Raw genomic sequence first — 21369 nt, 5'->3', positions numbered from 1 at the left:
AATCAAGAGTCAGATGCTTAACCAACTGAGCAAGCCAGGTGTCCCATAGCCTTTAATCATACTATTAAATACAATACAGTAGTGTTTCCCTCTATTTCAGAGTTCCTTCAGAAAGACCACTAATAGCTGCCTGTACACAGCACTGCACAACTTAAAAACACTTTCACTTATGTTTTATCATTTGATTTTACAACTTTGTGCAGGAGGCATCATTATTTCTATTTTTCCACTGAAGAGCCAAGGTGCCTATAATCTGCCCAATGTCCCAACATGAGCAGGTGGCAAAGCTCATTTTTTTTTTCAAGATTTTATTTTTATTATTTATTTGACAGACAGATCACAAGTAGGCAGAGGCAGGCAGAGAGAGGAAGGGAAGCAGGCTCCCCGCTGAGCAGAGAGGCCGATGCAGGGCTCGATCCCAGGACCCTGGGATCATGAACCTGAGCCGAAGGCAGAGGCTTTAACCCACTGGGCCACCCAGGTGCTCCGGCAAAGCTCATTTTAGAACTAGGTCTCTTGGTTTCCTATCTAACCATACTGTATCTCACAATAGAGACGACTACTACAGTCAAGAAACACACAACCTAAAACTGAGAGCCTCAAATCCAGTGAAGTAACTTAAACTGGTATATTTGCCTGGTTCCCCTTTATTTGAACAGAAAAATATGGATTCAGTAGAACTGGGTTCAAGAAGTCTTTATTTGATTAGATCCGTAGAAGAATTCTAGAAAATAGTGTCACAAAACACAGCCCAAAGTTGGTTTAATAATGACCAATGTGGATAGGATCTTGTGTTTTAAGTTTTGTAATATATAGTCCAAAACAGATAGATAATTATACAGCCTGTAATAGACGAGTATTATCAGTCGGGACTTATAAAATCATATTCTTGAGCTCCAAATGACTAAGCTGGAAGCATTAGTGATCTCCAAGAAGGGACAATTCAGAGGCTATAATGGGCTTAGTGCTGCTATTTAAAGTAATGAAGCATTGTCTCTGCTTTCTGGATCCATTTCACCAAACGATTTCCTCAGCAGGTCAGATATAGATTTGCAGAAAAGTGGAAAACATTTTCCAGGAATAACACAACTGAACCCTAAGGCCTAGATGACTTAACTTTTCTAAATAACAGATCTTGGTCTGACATGCCTAGATCCCTCAAGAGTGTTGTCGCCAACATTCTCAACTTCTTCCTCACCTCGCCAGACCCCTATACTTCATGTGTCGTGAACAGTTGTGCTGAGTCACTGTAGACACTGTAGACAGAGTCACTGTACTAGTTGTCTGACCATACGTTCCTTAACGTCTCTGTGGTTCAGTTCCTTTGGCGCTAAAACTGGGATAACAGTAGTACCTACTACTTCGCAGAGGTGTTAATGAGGATTAAGTGTTTAAAAAGGCCGAGCACACAGTAAGTACTCAATAAACCTCAGCAGTATTCTTCTTCCTGTTATATAACAAAACTTCCTTGGTATCAACAATGAACATTTACTCACTTTTTTCCCTTACAAGCAAAGCTTTATTTTAGAATTTCCAAACTCTTAGATATGAAGAGGAAACAATGTTGTTTCTGATATCTGACCCTTAAAGTTTTGGTCTTAGAATGAGAACTAACCAAAGCCATCTTTTAGCATATAGTACTTTATAATGCTTTCTAAAGCATTTTACATTCATTATTCATTTGGATCTTCCAACAATACTGTGAAGGAAGTAAAATATCAGTTTTTACTAGCCCAATTTGATAGACATGGGACCTAAAGACCAGAGTTATGTTTTGCTTAATGGTCATACTGCTACCAAATGGCAGAGAGACCCAAGTGCCAAGGTTTCCAACACCCAAGCCGGTGTTCTTTCAACTGTACAAGGTGTGATATTCTAAGATCTCTTTGGAGCAGTTGATGTGATTCTATTTACTTCTATTAATTAAAGTCCACTCTTTATTCAGATTTTGCTGATTTTTGTTTTTTGTTTTTGCTTTTTTATTAAGATTTTATTTATTTACCCGACAGACAGAGATCACAAGTAGGTAGAGAGGGAAGCTGGCTCCCTGCTGAGCAGAGAGCCTGATGCAGGGCTCAATCATGACCTGAGCCAAAGGCAGAGGCTTTAACCCACTGAGCCACCCAGGCATCCCATAGATATTTTGCTGGTTTTAACCAAATGTCTTTTTTCTGTCCCAGGACACTTCATTACATTTAGTTTTTCAGGTCTCTTTACACTGTTTTTGGCTGTGTGAGTTTCCCAGACTTGTCTTTATGGCCTTGACAATTTTGAGGAGTACTGGTCAGTTATTTTGAAAGCTGGCCCTTAACTGGGATTTCTCTGATATTTTTCTCATGATTAGACTGGGATGATGGGTTTGAGGGAGGGAGACCACAAAGGTAAAGTACGCTTTCATCACATCAAATCAAGGGTACATGCCATTATCAATAGGATTATCCTTGAGGATGCTAATCTTGGTCATTTGGTTGAGCTAGTGTTTGTCTCGTTCTTCCACTGTAAAGTTACTTTTCTCCCTCTGCATACTCTACCATACTCTACTCTTTGGAAGGAAATTGCTATGCATAACCCACCCTTAAGGAGTGGGGAGTATCTACATATATTATTTGAAATTCTTCTGCATGTCTATTCTTCCAATCTACATATTTCTTGATTCAATCATTTAGCTCTGTCAGTAAGGACTCATGGATATTTAGTGTTTGGGTTATAACTCAGTACTACTTTACTTTGTTGCTGAAACTATTCCAACTTCAGTCACTGGGAGCCCCTTAGTTAGACCTTTTGTCCCTTTGATATACTCCCAGTCATTGTGTTTTACGGGGTTTTTGAGGGGAGAGTTTTGGGGATTTTTCTGGGCACTTTTCTTTTGACACAAAATGCTTCAAGCTCATTTTGTACAGTCACTGCCCCAGTCTTAGAATAATCATTCTCCAAGGAGCCCTGGTTCCTTTTATTGGAACCAAGATCTGGGCATTAGGTATACTCCTATTCTAGTTTTATTTTCTAGCCACATAACTTCTAACAGAGATTCTACACTCTGATGTGAACTGGGAACTTTAGCAGAAGAATGCAGAAAAACAAAATCCCCTAAATTATTTTCTTTCAAAGATTAATTAAGTCTAAGCAGAAAAAAAATGCAAAATAATTCCCATTATACATGAAGTAAGACAAACCATGAGGCTTGCTGTATTATAAACCAACACAACACAGTTACTACAGAACTGCAGAGGATCCTTAGAATAACAGAGTCATTTGTCGAGGGTCATCAGGGAGAATACTGATAGTATCTTCAGCTTTGCCACATAACAGACAGAGCATGGTGTACTCCTAGAACAAGATAAAGTGCATAATTACATTGAGGAACAGGGAGAAAGACACTTCATAACTTACTCTGGTAAAGCTATTCTCTATAAATTGGAACGGATATTCCCTCTGCACATTAGATCAATTTCTTCAACACCTATCAGGAATGTCTTAGGTTTCATCTGTGTATTCTGGAGTCTTTTGTTTATGTAAATTGAACACATGCTGACGGTCTATTTACTACGTATGCAAGAATGTCAACTTGGAAATGCATGGCTATTTCTTGGACTCAAAACACATATTGGGCTAGGGGTACCTGGGTGGCTTGGTCAGTTAAGCATCTGACTCTTGATTTTGGGCTCAGGTCATGATCTTGGGGTCATGAGATGGAGCCCCACATCGGGTACCAAGGCTGGGCATGCAGCCTGCTTAGGATTCTCTCTCTCCCCTCTCCCTCTGCCCCTTCCCACCTTCCCTCTCTTATTTAAAAAAAAAAAAAAATCCAAACACATACTGGGCTTGATTAGTGCTAATTAATTAATTATTTGAAAGAGAGTGTGTGTATGTGTGCATTAGTTGGGGGAAGGAGTCAGGGGAGAGGCAGGGGGAGAGGGAAAAATCCATGCTGAGCATGGAGCCCCATGGGGTGGGGGTGGTTGGAGGGTGCTGGTCTCACAACCATGAGGTCATAACCTGAGCCGAAACCAAGAGCCAGATGCTCAACTGGTGCCCCTAGTGCTGCTATTTAAAGTAGTGAGGCAGGGCACCCGGGTGGCTCAGTCAGGTAAGCATCTGCCTTCAGCTCAGGTTGTGATCCCAGGATCCTAGAATCGAACTCTACACCAGGCTCCCTGCTTCTCCCTCCCCCTCTGCTGCTCTCCCTGCTTGTGCTCACTCTCTCTCTCACACACAAATAAATAAAATTTTTTTTTTTAAGATTTTATTTATTTATTTGACAGAGAGAGATCACAAGTAGGCAGAGAGGCAGGCAGAGAGAGAGAGAGAGAGAGAAAGAGAGGGAAGCAGGCTCCCCGCTGAGCAGAGAGCCCGATGCGGGACTCGATCCCAGGGCCCCGAGACCACGACCCGAGCCGAAGGCAGCGGCTCAACCCACCGAGCCACCCAGGCGCCCCAAATAAAATCTTTTTAAAAATAATAAAGTAGTGAAGCAATATGAGTGTGGGTCCCTAAGGACAAATTCCTATTCTTAGAGTTGCTCCTTCCTAGATTATTTAAGATTACTAAGCAACAGAAATGTTTTTTTAAAATGAAAGAAAGATCCCAAACTAAAACAACTATTTTTATCCTCCAAGAAAATAAACAATTAAATTAAATCCACTTGTCTGTCATGCCTCATATTTAAATACCTAGCTGTCTGGAATATGATCTATTTCAGGAGTTTATGTTTCTTGGGCTTAACAAATGTCCAAGCTAATTAAAAAAAAGAAAGAAAGAAAGAAAGAAATCAATCTTGCCATCTGCAATGACATGGATGGACCTGGAGTATATCATGCTAAAGAAAGTCAGTCAGAAAAAGATAAATACCATACGATTTCACTCATATGTGGAATTTGAGAAACAAATGAGAAAAGGAAAAAAGAGAGAGAGGCACGAACCAAGAACTCTAGAGACTGTAGAGAAAAAACTGATGGTTACCAGAGGGGAAGGGGATGGGGGAAACGGAGGACAGGGATTAATGTGTACACGTGCTGTAACGAGCACCGGGTGTTGTATGGAAGGGTTCAGTACTATCTTATACACCTGAAACTACTGCAACACTGTATGTTAATTACACTGGGATTAAAGTTTTTAAAAATATCCAGGCTGGTGACAGAAGAGATTTTGTTTTAGGGAAAACTCCTAGGGCAAAGTCCTGTTTTTACAGTTATCCCCTTCTAGAATATTTAATATGGACCATAAACTATATACACATATTTCCTTTTAAACTTTTGCTTAAAAACTTTCTTATCTTCTTTAAGAAAACAAACTTACTGCTAAATCTATTTGTATTTCCACACTTCAAACTGAGATTGTTAGCTGCCTGGGAAAAATTGGTCAGTCAAGGCAGTTTGTGTTTCATGGGTCTGGACAGTCACTACAGAGAGGGTCACAGAGATAAACAAGACTATGGTTCAGAGACTTAGAACCAGGGAACTGCATTTCTGTTTCCTACAGGTGAGCTTAGTTGTGGCAAGAGAAAGATTGTTTCTTTTTTTTAAAGATTTTATTTATCTATTTGACAGACAGGGATCTCAAGTAGGCAGAGAGGCAGGCAGAGAGAGAGGAGGAAGCAAGCTCCCTGCTGAGCGGAGAGCCCGATGCGGGGCTCGATCCCAGGACCCTGGGATCATGACCTGAGCCGAAGGCAGAGGCTTTAACCCACTGAGCCACCCAGGCGCCCCAGAAAGATTGTTTCTTAAAAAAAACACACTTAATTTCAAGGTCTGGTCTAAACATGCACTAGAGATAAATAGGGGCCAAAGCTCAGAGAACAAATACAGGTCTCATAAATTAAAGAATGAAACAGGGGTGCCTGGGTGATTCAATCAGCTGAGTCTCTGACTCTAGGTTTCAGCTCGGGTCAGGGGCTCAGGGTCATGAGCTCAAGCCCCACAACGGGGGTTCTGCACTCAGCAGGGTGTCTGCCTGAAGATTCTCTACGTCTACCCCTTCTCCCCAAAATAAAGAAATCTTTCTAAAACAATGAAATAAAAATCTACCCCCTATACAAGGTCTTTTACTGCTCCCAAATACTTCCGCTTTCACCTGCCAGACATTACTAGTAGGATTTGAACCTTTCACTGGAGATGAAGAAGAAAACAGTAATAAAGTCAAAATGGGAAAATGTATGAAGCTAGACAAACATCTGAGTTTTCACCCAATCTATCCATCGACAAGTTTTTATTAAGGACCTAAATATTTTGCAATGTGCTAGGTGCACTGGCAGACATGAGAGAAGGCAAGGACAATGTCTGACCTTGCAAAATGTACAATCTATCTTGAGAGAAAAAATAACCTAACATGTGGTATAATCTGGAAAGGTTATTAAATAAGTAAGACTAACTACACTTGAAATCTTTCATTTATAGTTGGTGTGGAATCCAAATTTCACGGTAGGTCAATTATTTGGAATTCAAAAGCAGTTTCTCATAGAAGCAATGTTGTACACAGCAGTTAGGTTGCCAGGTAATTCCAGGGAGTCTTTCAAACTCATATTGTACAAGTACTATAGAATCTAGCCATACATAGCATGCTTCTGTGGGAAAACAAGTCTAGAATTCTAATTTGGAATGCCAGGAACTCAATCCCCTGTGCTGCCAGGGTCAGGACACCTTTTACAAAACTGGCCAAGAGAATAAGAATTCCCCTCCGTCATTCATGGAGACCCTCAAAGGCTCTACCTGGGCGAAGCACAGGGATAGAGATTTGGAAGGAAGGGTGGAGTGTGTGGAATCACCCTTGGGAAGACCAGATCCTTTGCTTTATTCTGAGGGGCCCATGGCCCTTTTCTTCTATTACTACCTATTAATTCTGACCCCAAGTCCTCTCCTTCCCTATTCCACAGAGGAACAGAAGGCAGTCTCACTGTTCCTCTTTTGTTTTCTGAGGCAAACACATAGTCCTTTCAGTGGCTTTTAGGGTGATATAAAACATAAAGGATACCTCTAATCATTTATAATGTATTTTCTGTTTAAACTGTATACTTCTGTCTTTACTCCACCTACTTGTGCCATCAGAAAAATCTCACTTTCACAATGATATTGTGGTTATTTTAAAAACAGAATTCTTATCTTTTAGAGATATGTACAGAAATATTTACAGAAGTAGTGATACATTTGGGATTTGAGCCAAAATAATCCTGTAGGGAGATGTGGGAATGGTGAGATACAAAATAAAGCAAACTGAAGGTTGGGTGGTGGAGGTTAAAACACTATTCTGCCTACTTTTGCCCATAAGACATTTAATACAAAACAAAACATTACCAGTGTGGGGAATCCCACCTTGAACCTGAACTACTGCTGGAGTGAAACAGGTGCTGGGGCAGAGTGGGGACAAGGAAGTAGGCTAGCAAAGCTGAGAACAAAGAGTTTTTGTGCCCGTCAGGCTGGAGAAGGAAGTTTCCAAGTGGCTATTCCCAAGAGTCAGGGCCTGCTGTAGGTACAAAGAAAGGGGGAAAGCAGTATGGGCTAGACTCTCAACAGGAGGGAGGAGATGGAATTTAAGTTCTGCTTGAAAGAGGTAAGATGTAGTTGACTTGAAGGTAGAGAAAGGGACAAGTCAAGGAAAAAGCATGAATAAGGACAGTGATAGGCAAAGGGCAAGAATATGCCATATGGAGTAGCAAGAGCGACAGGACGATATATTTGAACAAGATTAATTTGACAGCAGCACGCAGAACTGTGCCGCAGTAATTTAGGTTTGAGTGGATATGGTCCTTGACATGAGGTGTGGCAACATGCCCAAAAAAGGAAAGAGAAACAAAGAAAGAAAGAAGGGCAGGCAGTGTGTTAGCAACAAAGAAGGACATTTGGGAGACAGCTGACAGGTTTCAAGTGAGCCTGAATGTGAGTGTGTTCACTATTTGAGAAAGTAAAGAGAAAGTTTCAGAACAGAGACCAAAGCTCAAGGGAAAAAATCAGTTAGGGAACAATAGGAAAGGAAACCAGGGAAAAAGCAAAAGAAGATTCAAAATGATTTTAAAAGAAAGAAAAAAGTCTGGCACTATGGACCTCAAGGGATGAAATCCTTCAAAACCACTATGGTTGACAAAACCAGACCCAGGAGAGATGTTAAAAGAGCTTAGAACTGAGGCAAGGTCACAGCATTCAGCTACATTGTAGGACGCCTCTGAGAGAACAGTTTTAGTAAAGTGAAAATGAAAACTGGTTTGCAGGTGGTTAAAAGAAGTACAGGGAAATAAGGAAAATTGGGTAAAGACTATTCAAGTAGAGCAGCAAAAGAAAGGACAGAGATGATTAGAAGTTGAATCTCAGAGGTAGCGAGTGAAATGAAAAGATTTTTAACTTATTTTTTAACCAGAGAAGAATCAAGTATATTTACCGTCAGAAATATTTTAAATCCCAGGGAGACAAAGAAAATGCTGGATACAGAGTACATAGATGAGGAAATGCAGAAAGGGTGGAGTTCGAGAGGAAGGAGTATCTTTTCCTCTACTGGGACGGAGGGAAGAGTCTGAGGTTGGACAATGCTATGTGTGGTGAGCCAAAGAGACTAGTGGGAAAGAAGAGAAAGGGAAGTGGCCAGCCCCGTGAGAACCCTCAAGTCCAGAGCTCAACTATTACACTGTAGCTTAAATGAGCTATGGAAAGGCCAAAGTGGTGGCCTAAAGCATCACTTTCAAGAAATTACTCTCATCGCAGGATACAGAATACACGTGGAGGGTAGCAGATGGTGAGAAGATGATGAGGTGGAGAGGCCAGTTTAAGAGCAGGGTTTTTCCCCCAAGAGAATCTCACTGTCTACACATCGTGAATACAAGCCATCTTCTTTCATTTTCCTCTTCCTATGCCCAGAGTCATTTCCGGGGCAGCTTTGAAAATGGTTGTGTTCAGTCATAAAGCAAAATCAGCTAGACATGGCTCTGATGGCAGTGATAGACAATGGCTTCATTAGGGCGATCTTAATACACATTTGGGCTCTAAAGAGCTCACAGGGGCTTCAAGAGCTTCCGCAAATGGCCATAAGCCCTCCTTTGCTCTCATGGAAGGACGGAGCTGCTCCTTTAAGCCCATGATATGCTCCCTCCCCTATTTGGCCACTACTCGTTCACTGAGATCTTGATTTTGCCCTAAGTTACATATAACATATGAACATTTTCTGAGGCATAATTTTTGGATGCTGAGAAGATATGGTCAAGATATTGTACAGATTAACCACATCAGACCAGATTCTGAGAGGTGAATAAGTGCTTTCTTCTACACTAAAATACAAATGAATAAGAGTGCTCATACTATAAGATTCTGTTATGGAAGATTCTTTTTTTTCTCATTAAAATCCTACCCAAATATGAAGGACTTAAAAAAAAATTCCCCTGCCTGGGACACCTGGGTAGCTCAGTCAGCTGCCTTCAGCTCAGGTCATGATCCCAGGGTCCTGGGATCAAGTCCCTTATTGGGCTCCTTGCTCAGCAGGGAGCCTGCTTCTCCCTTTGCCTGCTGCTCCTCCTGCTTGTGCTCTCTCTCTTTTTGCCTTCTCTCTCTGGCAAATAAATAAATAAAATCTTTTTTTTAAAAAATCCCCCTGCCTGTTAAAAGTTCTAACCTGATTTTATATCCTATAGATGAATACACAGTTCACTCTAAGTAACTAACTCAATCTGAAAGCTTGAAAATGGAGGCAGTAAGGGACAGACACAGGTTCCAGGGTGTCCTTATGGTTTCCAGTTTACCCTGGGCCCTGCCCCACTGTCCAGCTTTCTTCCTGGCCATCAGATCTGTGACTCTTCAACAACTCAGTCATACAGCAGCCTTCCATACAATTCTTCATGTGCTCAGAGGACTGTACAAGGCCTCATCCTTGTAATACTTATTCTCCACCCTTTTGGTGGTCCAGCTTCTTTCCTCCAACCTGGATACACCCATCCTGTCATTTTACTTAATGAATTATATTAAAATGACTCACCACAACTGAGACTACAGAGTTGCCCAAGTCTACGTGTCTGTGAGGGAAGACAAAGATAACCTCCTTATCAGAATTTTCATGCTCAGCAAGTAGCGGGGCAGTGGGCAGGCCAACACTTATAAAACCAACAACTATGCAACTACATAATTGGATAGAGAAAAAAACAGGCACAACTGTAACCTCACAAGAACCCACAATGTGCTATTCTTTATCAACAAACGTGACAGGCCTGAGATGCCATTTGTAAGGCATTCATTTTGATTTGTAACTCTTATGGAGACAGGTTTGAATAGACATACTCACATCTAAAGTGTCTCTCTTAACATACACAAGTAGAAGGATAGTCTCCTTTAAAACTTACTAGTACTTCAATTGTTAAAACTATATCTAGATTTACAAAAGTATTTTTATTATTCCCCCTTCCCCACAATAACATACCACATTTATACATTTACCTGAAATTCATCCATGATACTGAATGTGTATTCGTGCCTGGCTATTACATGATGACAATTCTTACACAGATCTGCTGAAACAGAGAGAGACTTAAATGATTAAGTCTTGGAAGGTGTCTTAAGACAGTAAAACTTCTATTTTCAGTATGGTGGTACTTTAAAAGAATCTTAATGGATAGATTTAACACAGCAGTAGGAAACCCATTATAGTATCTACCTTGAGAAGAAATCCAAAACCCATCACACAGCAATGCTACATAATGACTCAGAGATTAACAGGCATATATTAATTCCCATTCTTAGGACTTGGAGAAACTGTGCTACTAAAAACAATCATAAATAAAAAGCCAATGCTAGACATTAAAGTGAGTTTAACAGTAACAAAAGACCCTAGTAAAAACATACAATAACTATGGTTTATTGAGTGCTTACTGTGTGCCAGATACTGTTTTAAATACTTTTTATCTCTTTACTTAATCTTCTCAAAACCCAAAGAGGTAGATACTATTGTTCTCACCTCTTTAAGGATAAAGAAACAAAGCCACACCATGGTTAAGTAATTAGCAAGACTACTGAGGCAGAAGTGTTGGAAACAGAATGCAAACCTATGCATTCTGGCTCCAGAGCCCTTGCTCTTAAACCCCTATGTCCTACTACCTCTCTAAAGGAGTTTAAACGGTTATGCCTAAAATAAAGAAAAAGATTGTTCTACTTTAGAATATTTTCAATTCTAAAGGCTTAGCATCTTTCATATTCCTTTTTAAAAATATCATTATTTGCACATTTATTCCTCATATATTCAGAACATACCAAAGAACCAGGAAACAAGCAAAAAGGGGATGTGACCAGTTTAATTTCTTGTCACCATACCTGGGGACTTATAAGTACATATACTTAATCTACTCATAAAAATTCTTAAGAGTGCCAACCTCAGAACTGATTTGTTTCTATCATACATAATTAATTTGGTTCCTTAGTATTGAGGACGAGGAGCAGCATATGAAGATAGCACAGCAAAAGAAACAACAGATGATGAGATGGGAGACCAAAATAAGCTATGAGAGCAGAAACAAGACTAAAAAACCGTAACATCCCAGGATCATTTATATGGCAGCAAACAGCCCTAAACACTTCAGTAGCTGCTGGAGGACATCACTGTAATAGAGTATAGTAAAAAAAGAAACCTCACAGGAATGACCCTAAGGTTTAAAAAAGTGTCTCTCTTGCGCACCTGGGTGGCTCAGTTGTTAAGCATCTGCCTTCGGCTCTGGTCATGATCCCAGAGTCCTGGGATCGAGCCCCCATCGGGCTCCCTGCTTAGCAGGGAGCCTGCTTCTCCCTCTCCCACTCCCTCTGCTTGTGTTCTCTCTCTCACTGCGTCTCTCTCTGTCAAATATATAAACAAAATCTTTAAAAATAAATAAATTAAAATTTTAAAAGTATCTCTTGTTTCAGAAGGCATAAAGACTTTAAAATAAACAACAAACAAAAAATGGTACCTGAACCATAAGCTTTAGTTATCTCCAAGTCACTTATGCAGAGTCTGATGATGCTAGCATCTTTATTTTCCTCTTAAAAACCAAACTAGCAACTCTTTTGCAATACAATATTGAAACAGGCCTCATAAAACACAACATATCAGTAGGTGTAACATACCAGCTTTCAAAAGCCAGTATCTTTGCTACCAGAATTGCATGAAAATTAAAAGTCTACTTACGATCATAGGTAACTATTTCTTCTCCATCTTCCTCTTTCAAAGATTTGTTTGTGATCAGCATAAAATCCCGCTTACTGCACACTGCACAGCCTGTAAAGTTCAGCAAGAAAGATCCATTTTCCAGGCAGATGTTACCCTAAAACATTAAAAATAGAAATTTAATTTTCTTCTATTTCAAAACCCTTAGTGAAAATAATTAATAGACTAAAAATTTCTAAAGGCAAAAAAACATGGCCAGAATTTACTTGCTTGAAGTCTGTACCAAGTAATTTTTGAAATTACTAGCTTTCCTCTAGAAATGCTATTTATGGCAAATAAAACTGATGCAGTGTTAAAGCTGTAAGTCTCTGAGGACTGCAACTGTGTTTGAGAGGACTAAATGCAAATGGATATTTAGAAAATTAATGAACCTTTAATAGTATAAAATGTGAGAAGGAAAAATTGGAAAAATCTAATAGCCAACAACATTAAATGAGGCATAGCATAAAACGAGAATTAAAATCCAATCAAAATGGAAATACTGAACTAATGATAAAAATGATCTTATAAAATGTGATGCTCAGGGGATGCCGGGGTGACTCAGTTGGTTAAGCCGCTGCCTTTGGCTCAGGTCATGATCCCAGGGTCCTGGCATCAAGTCCCGCATCGGGCTCCTTGCTCGGCAGGGAGCCTGCTTCTCTCTCTGCTTCTGCCCGCTTGTGTGCGCTCTCTCACTCTCTGATAAATAAATAAATAAAATCTTTTTTAAAAAAAAGAAAAAAGAAAGAAAGGAAAGGTGGCATTCTGTTAACTATCCATCTTTAAAAAAAAAATGTGATGCTCAGTTGATTGTTGAAATAGCATTTTCTGATGCCTTAAAAAATAACACAAAATAAGCAAACAAGAATAAACTCTCATCTCTACAGATGACAGTCCTTAAGGGTATGTGTGACTCAGGCAGGGAAGATAAGCTCTGCAATTCATCAGACTGACACCAGGGCATTCAAAAGAGAAAGGGATTTGCTTCATCACTGAGAAACTGTAAACAACTTACCTTGCTAGCTCAAGAGAGGTCTTTGTTAAAAGCTTACTAGTAATAGTTCAGAAAGTCATTTTATCAATAATCTACATCAACCTCATTTCTGACCAGTACACAGAGTACTTTTAACAACTGGTGTGACTAAAAACCAGTCAAATCAACACGTCTCCAATGAAGCTATGGGCCTGCTACTGTGCAAAAGCACAGTGAAGGATTAGAGGAGTCACCTCCTTCCTATTCCAAAGAGCATACGAACTATCAGGAAGACCAGCTTTAAGTGATGCCACAGTGAAGCCTTCCTGGATTCCCAGCACCACAGTTAACCTCCCCCTTTTGAGTGGCTCCTTGTTATATGTTAAGGAAGAGATTAACTCTGTGCGGGCAGATATAATTGGGAGATACTAAATCACAGGCACATCACCTCAACTACTAAAGGGGGGAAAGGCATTGGGATTAAAGTATAAATTTCCAGCTACTAAGAATGGGTGCTTTGCTTTGATTTTCTTAAAAATAAACATCACTGAAGTGTAGCTTCTATAAATAAAATAGGTAAATCACTTTTAACCACTATTCTAACCAAGATATAAAAATTTCTATCTTCCTAGACAATCCTTCAGGCCTTGCAGTCTATCTCCAACCATCTCACCTCAGGCACCCCTTGATCCAATTCCTATCTCTAGATAACAGATTAGCCTGTTATAAAATTTTATACAAATAGAACCATGCAGTATACCCCTCTGCACCCAGTTTCTTTTGTTCTGTCCGTATTAATCATCTATGTCATTGTACTGGTAGCTCATTGCTTTTCATTGCCAAACGGCATGGATTCGTGTTGATAAGACTTTTGGGTCCTTTTCAGTTTGGGGCTATTATGAATAAAGCAGCTACGAAGATTCATTAAGTCTTGTGTAAACATATACCTTTCTCTTCAGTAAACTCCTAGAAGTGGAACTGCTAAATCAGATGGGAAAAATACGGTCCAGACAAACTTTAAAACCACCCATTAGTTTTCCATTTTCTATTCCCACCAGCACTGTGAGTTCCAGTTGCTCCACATCCTCACCAATCTGAGGTACAGTGTCTTTTCTTACATTAGCCATTCTCATCTTGCGGTATCTCACAGTAGTTTTTAATTTGTATTTAATTTGTATTTGTTTTTAATTTGTATTTCTCTCATCACTAATAACGTTAAGCATCTTTTCATGGTGCCTACATGTGTGGAGTGCCTAGTCTTCTGCCCGTTTTTTGAAAGTTAGGTTGTTTATCTTATCTAGTTGTAAGAGTTATTATTGGGTTTTAAGAATTCTTTATATATTTTAGATACAAATCCTGTTAGATTTGTATTACAAATATTTTCTATTATTGGTGTGCAATTTTTAAAATAATATCTTTTGAAGAGCATAGTTTTGATCTTATGAAGTCCAATTTATCAAATTTTTTTCTTTCACTATTTGTGTTTGTCATCTTTTTCTTTTGACAGAGATCACAAGTAGGCAGAGAGGCAGGCAGAGAGAGAGGAGGAAGCAGGCTCCCCGCTGAGCAGAGAGCCTGATGTGGGGTTCAATCCCAGGACCCTGGGATCATGACATGAGTCGAAGGCAGAGGCTGTAACCCACTGAGCCACCCAGACACCCCTGTGTTTGTCTTCTAAGACTAGTATCCCTCATCTATGAAAAGTATCTACCATAAATCTCCAGAAATTTTTATTAAACCAAAGATAAATATTACCTATTCATTCCACACTTAGAACTTCTTGACATGTTAATCCATTATTTTTCTCTGACAATTTTTTGGACGAGTACACTATACTTGGTACCATCATCTTATTGTCCTTTCCTTTGCTAAGCTCAAAGTGGCTTCTGTTCTTACTGCCCTCAGAAATATCACATGACTTCAGAAACTCCCAGAGTTGGAAGGACCTTTCAGATTTCAAATGGTCAGTCTCTCCTGAACAATAGGAAGAGAGTTCAGTTTCTCCAATGGTTGCCCATTCCACTTTTGAAAATCTGTTAGAAAGTTCTTTGTTCTGATTCAAAGCCTACAATCCAATAACATCCACCCACTAATGCTTTCTAAATCTGCCTTCTGAAATTCCAGAATGACAGCCCTTTAATTATTTTAGAACAGAATAAAGTCAGAAAATACAGAATAAAGTCAGAAAAAAGTGCCAATGAAAGGCTCAATCACCTCAATCCTTTTCTCTATTCTTCTTATATTTTATCTTCACTTTCCTAATTATTCCCTGAAGCTGTCCATTCTGCTTGATTCTTCACATTGTTTTCCCAAGAAAACAAATCCTTTCATCTGTTTGAATCTTGCACCTAAACTGCAATTGTGTATTTTCACTTGACTCCTTGGATGTTACATTCTCAATCTTGAAGGAAACACGACAAAAACGTGTGACCCTGTGCACCTCAATTTCATTCTCTCTCCCATATGCTTCCAACTTCTGTAATGATACTTCGAATTGCCTAGATTGAAAACGCTAAGATCATCTATAGCTCCTCCCTCCATTAAATTGGCTGAGGTCCAATAATTATTTCTTTGAGATAATACTTTGAGATAATACAAATACTTTGAGATAATTCTTTGAGATAATACAACACTACTGTTGCCATGGCTCCCCAAATACTCTGTTGGGCTCTCCCTTTTACATTTCCATCCTACCACAGTATACAGCCATAAGATTCATTCTCCTAAGTAACAGATTCCAGAATTATTTCCTTATTAGATTTTCTTGATGGATGCCCAAGGCCTGACATATAGAATCTAAACTTAATACAATTTTTAAGTCTTTTAATTAGCTCAGTTCTTAAGAATCCAACCTAATCTCTTTAATACTCTTCACTACAAACACCTTCCTCCTGTGGTCTCTGGAAAGTGCAGTGTTCTTTACTGGATTCATAAAAATTTTTTACACTGTTAAAAAAGTATGAAAGAGAACACAATAAAGTATATGAAACATAAATATACAATATAATGCCTCTACCCACTAGGTGTCAGTAGTACCCCCAGCTGTGACAATTAAAAATATCTACAGATAGTGCCAAGTGTCCCTTGGGAGGCAAAAATCTCACCTAGTTGAGAACCACTGCTCTAACTAATTCACTTTCATTATTCATTCATGGCGTCCCATTCTCTAACTGTATCACACTTTTCCAGTGTACGACTGCAAATAATGCTGGTATAAGCCTTCTTATACAAGTGACCAGGAACAAATGTAATGCATTTATTTCTCTAGAATGGAACTGCTGGGTCATTCCGTATGCATATCTTCATTTGATAAGGCTAAAACTTTTTCCAAGGAGGTTGCACCGTGAGTGTTCTGAGTGTTCTTGTCGTATATCCTTCCCCAAAGAGTAAGTTTTAAGAGACAGAGACAACTACAGATTTTCTACCTCCGAACCATTACAAGAATCCTTGTTCTTGTTTTATTTCCCAAGCCTCTGGCTCCTCTTTTCCTTCTTTTCCACCCCAGCCACACTAGCCTTCAAGTCCCAAATGAAGTCCACCTTCCTTTTGGGAGAGCAGCGCTATTTCTCTCCCATTTCTTTGAACTTGAACAGCACTTATCAACCGTACTACTCATTTCTTTGTTAATCACATACTCCTCAGAAGGCAATGACAGCTGCCTATTTCTTCTTTGGTGTCCCTTTCTGGCCTAGCAATGTAATCTAACTATACACATACATGTTCAATAAGTATACAAATGAATGACAGTAATAAGCTTTGACAACCTCCCGAGCTTGAGAGCAGCCGAGATTTTTCAAAAAGTAAGGGCCAGGAAACCTGCCCCTGGCTCTTCTGTTAAGGGAATGTGAACTTGGTCAAGTGATTTCTCCCCTATGGGCATTAGTTTCATCTGCAAAACTGGGTTATAACAAATGGCCTCAGAGGTCCCTTCCAGCCCTAGAATTCAGTAAGAAAAGTGAATTTCACCAAATCAAGCTTGAGAATGTGACGGGGGCAGGAGGGCCGTGACCCTTTGTCGTCAGACTGGACTGGTGGTGGCGGTGGTGGGGTTTTCTTTGTTGTCCCCTGGAGCTCGAGAGAAGCGGGGTGACGGCTGATGTCAGTCGCCAGTTTGGGGGACCGGCGAAATGGACTGCCATAGGCCGCCCCCGCCCTCAAGTGCCTAAAGACAGCTACCGGGTCACTGGAATGGGCAGAACGGCTGGATCGGCCCACGCCCGGCCTCTCAGGGAAGGCCAGCCGGGGCTACGAGAAGCTCCAGGGGCTGGCCATGGGCCAAGAGAACGAGAAGTTCTCGGCGCCCACTCGCTCACCCGATTCGGATACTCCTTCTCCACACAGCCCCCACACATCCCGACGCCGTTCTCGAGTACGGTCCTCCACCGCTTCCGGGAAGACGAAACCTCGCGATAGCAAAAGGAAGGTTGCCGCATGCGCCCTCTGAAGTACTCCACCCTGGAGTATTTTCCGGAACCAACGCGAAGTCTCCACCCCGTAGCCGCTGTTGGGAGAGCAAGGCCTGGTCTCCCAGGCAACAACGCGGGGCGGGGAGTGGGACTTCGGAAACCTACCCGGGAGGAGGGCGGGACTGTGGACCCTATGGCGGGAACACGAAAGGGAGCTCCCGCTGAGCAGAGCTCTTATGGGCGCCCTCCTGAGTCTAAGCTGACAGAACGGCGAGTCACAACACACACGAAAGGGAATTGTTTCTCGCTGCCTCGGCATTCCCCGTACATAAAGCCAAAATTATAATAATTTATGTACCTTTCCGTGTCAGTGAGAGTGATAAATCAGCTCTCGGCCGGTGAATAAGCAATCACCGAAGTGTTGGGGAAGAGGCACTTAGAGCTAGCTCTGCAGAGAATCTCCTAAAACTCCTAAAAAGAACTCTCAAAATGTTAATAATAAATGACCATTATTTATCCCATTAGTGGTGGGAAACGTATCTGTGTCATAGAAGCACCTCCGTGGCATGCGCGCACTGGACAAATAGAAAATGGCCAGGTCTGCAGAGCTGAAAATGTTTGTGGCTGGAGCCCTGCCTTTCCCTTTTCCTTCGTATTGAAAGCATCTTATTTTTCACAGTAACGTAATTAACCTGAATACGAACACCCAAAATCTGTCTTTGTGTTTCTGAACAACCTGTCTTCCTCATACCAGCTACTCCAATGGAGATGATACTCAATAGAAACACCAGCATCCTCCCTTAACCCTGACTACCGGAGTTAAGTCAGTGAAGATATCGGGGAGCTTAGGAGACTGTGGGATCCAGATTCCGTAGAGAAGAGATTAATAACTATTGCAAAGTTCATTCTACTCTTGGAATAATTACAATGACTTCCACTTGTATGACATTTTCAACCTTCCAAGTGGCATCCTTTCAGCTTCTAATTTTATGGCTTTACGACCCTATAAGAATGGTAAGAAAAATGTCTTCCCTTTTCAGATGAGGAAACCAAGAAATAAATGGTGAAAGGTCTTATCTGTGGTAACAAAACTGCTAGCAGTCACCCAGGACTAGGACTTTATTCCTATCCTGGGCTCAACTCTTTCTAATACAGTAGCCAGTAGCCACAATGTGGCTATAAAGTACTTTTACATGTGGCAAATTTGAATTGAGATGTATTGTCAGTACACCCTAGGTTTAGAAGATGGGATCAAAAAATGTAAAAAAATTGTAAAATGTAAAAAAAAAAAAAGTAAAATATTTCATCAGTGATTTTTATATTGATTATATGTTAAAATAATTGGGCTAAGTTTAAAAATATTATTAAAGTTAATTTCACCTATTTTTAAAATCTGGCTACCAGAAAATTTTGAATTACACAAGTGCTTATGGTGTATTTCTGCTGGACAAGGCTGGTCTATACAATTCTCTCTCTTGATCCATTTTTTTTTTTTAAGATTTTATTTATTTATTTGACAGAGAGAGAGATCACAAGTAGGCAGAGAGGAAGGCAGAGAGAGAGGAGGAAGCAGGCTCCCTGCAGAGCAGAGAGCCGGATGTGGGGCTCGATCCCAGGACCCCAGGATCATGACCTGAGCCGAAGGCAGCGGCTTAATCCACTGAGCCACCCAGGCGCCCCTCTTGATCCATTTTTTAAATGTTTCCTCTGTTTTTAAAACCTAATGCTGACTTTCAATTTTACTAACTGCTGTATCTATTTTATTCAATTCTATAGACATTTGTTGAGGCCTTTGCACAAGGAACTGTGTGGACAACAGGAAGATGGGAAAGACATTGTCCCTTCCTGTTCTCCATAGACTCACAATAGAGTGTGAGAGATAAGATGAGCATAAATACCTATAATTACTGGAAGATTGTGGGGTTTTTTTTAAAGATTTTATTTATTTATTTGACAGAGAGAGATCACAAATAGGCAGAGAGGCAGGCAGAGAGAGGAAGAAGCAGGCTCCCCACCGAGCAGAGAGCCTGATGTGGGCCTCGATCCCAGGACCCCAGGATCATGACCTGAGCCGAAGGCAGAGGCTTTAACCCACTGAGCCACCCAGGCGCCCCAGATTGTGGTTATTTAAGAGCAAAAAACTATTTCCAGGTGGAGACTGGGAACGAGGAATTTGGGTCTTGAAAGATGTATAGGATTTCAAAAGGCAGGGAATTTTAGTATAGGAATTTCAGGTGGACCATGGCAAGGAGTTCGAATTTTATCCTGCAGGCGATAGTGAGCCACTGGAAATTTGAGCATGAGAGTGAAAGATGTGGTTTAGGAAGGTCATTTTAACAGTATTTTATTGGGAATGATTGGAACTAGAAGAATTGGACATTGAAAGGCAAACACCAACAGAAACCACAAGGGGGAGATGTATAACTTTCTGCCTCATCACTTAATAGGGAACAATAATGATTTTAAAAATTAAATAAATAAAAAATACACTGCAGCCAAAGATCTCAAAGAGTTGGTTCTTTGGCATGAAAGACAATCTACATGTTTACCAATTTTTTTTTAACTTCCCAGAGTGATATGGTATCTTGTTATTAAAATGAGCAGGTGAAAAGGTCATCTATTCTTAGGTATGAACTTTCAAGAGCTAATGGCTATCCATCCAATAAAGTTATCCACTCATATCTAAATATATCCAGGGCACAGAGGCAGCAAATGAGATGGGAGGAGGTGGGCAGCACCAGAAATTGAAGTGTGATTATTCCTTAAAGGAATATGAAGGTTTCTGAGTTGACAGGTAGAAGAAAGGAAAAGAGAGGCCACGAAGCAGGAGATTAGTACTGGAAAGGAATGACCAAGTAGTGGTGTAAAATAAGAAAAAAAAAGTTACCAAAAAAATCTGTTTTCTTTTCTCTTATAATTATTTAAAATAAAGTTTGTAAGAATCCTTTAAGGATTACCTTCTAATAGAATTTTCTCTGGGACGGTACTCTACCCACAGGAATCTTTAGTAAACATATGATGTCAATAATGTATATTAAGTATGCCCGCCCATGTGTTACATTTTATGCATGAGTTTATTTCTTGGTAAAAAGAATCCATTTAAGAAACTAGATGTTAAGGGGCGCCTGGGTGGCTCAGTGGGTTAAAGCCTCTGCCTTCGGCTCAGGTCATGATCTCAGGGTCCTGGGATCGAGCCCCACATCCGGCTCTCTGCTCTGCAGGGAGCCTGTTTCCTCCTCTCTCTGCCTGCCTCTCTGCCTACTTGTGATCTCTGTCTGTCAAATAAATATATAAAATCTTAAAAAAAAGAAACTAGATGTTAAAATGGTTCAATTAGGGGTGCCTGGGTGGCTCCTTGGGTTAAAGCCTCTGCTTTTGGCTCGTGTCATGATCTCAGGGTCCTGGGATCAAGCCCCGCATCAGGCTCTCTACTCAGCGGGGAGCCTGCCTCCCCACCTCTTTCTGCCTGCCTCTCTGCCTACTTGTGATCTCTGTCTGTCAAATAAATAAATAAAATCTTGAAAAAAAATAGTTCAGTTACATATGGTAAACTACATCGCTGGAGCAGGATTACAGTTTTCCCTTAAGAACGCTGTTTCAATCTTCTTTTAACACCTTCTTTGTAGTACTTTTGTCTTTTGTCTTTTATGATGCCTTAAGCTAAGAGGCTGGAAGGATGCAGTGCCTAGAGCATACCTATCATTTCCCTCCTTTGTTTAAAGGGGTAAGGAAGCACCCTGGAGCCTTTATGGTACCGCTCACAGCCCAATTTCATAGATGGAGGGAAACTTATCTCCGAAGAGAGAAGAGACGTTCATCTGCTTGATGAAGGTATGTGTTATTCTTTCCATTATG

General features: G+C 40.4%; 1 protein-coding gene across 3 annotated transcripts; it reads right to left on the bottom strand.

Annotated features, from left to right (window-relative positions):
* Positions 1 to 681: 681 nt before the first annotated feature.
* Positions 682 to 17557, bottom strand: CHURC1 (churchill domain containing 1). Of its 3 annotated transcripts, XR_006818592.1 has the most exons (5): positions 17422 to 17557; positions 12118 to 12253; positions 10401 to 10474; positions 3133 to 3327; positions 682 to 3078 (listed from the first exon to the last, which is right to left on the bottom strand). XR_006818592.1 is itself a non-coding variant. In XM_046007159.1 (4 exons), the coding sequence occupies exons 1-4, from the start codon at positions 17539 to 17541 to the stop codon at positions 3235 to 3237; spliced, it is 423 nt and encodes a 140-aa protein (XP_045863115.1). In that variant the 5' UTR covers positions 17542 to 17557; the 3' UTR covers positions 682 to 3234. The 3 variants fall into 3 exon arrangements, 2 of the variants coding, with proteins under 2 accessions (XP_045863115.1, XP_045863116.1); XM_046007159.1 differs by having other exon boundaries at positions 682 to 3327; XM_046007160.1 differs by having other exon boundaries at positions 682 to 3327; positions 10401 to 10471; positions 17422 to 17556.
* Positions 17558 to 21369: the final 3812 nt, after the last annotated feature.

The sequence above is a fragment of the Meles meles genome, chromosome 6 (genome assembly GCF_922984935.1).
Source record: "Meles meles chromosome 6, mMelMel3.1 paternal haplotype, whole genome shotgun sequence".
In the NCBI taxonomy this organism is placed as follows: Eukaryota; Metazoa; Chordata; class Mammalia; order Carnivora; family Mustelidae; genus Meles; species Meles meles.
Note: the sequence above shows the minus strand (reverse complement) of the source record. Positions and strands in the feature narration are given on the sequence as shown.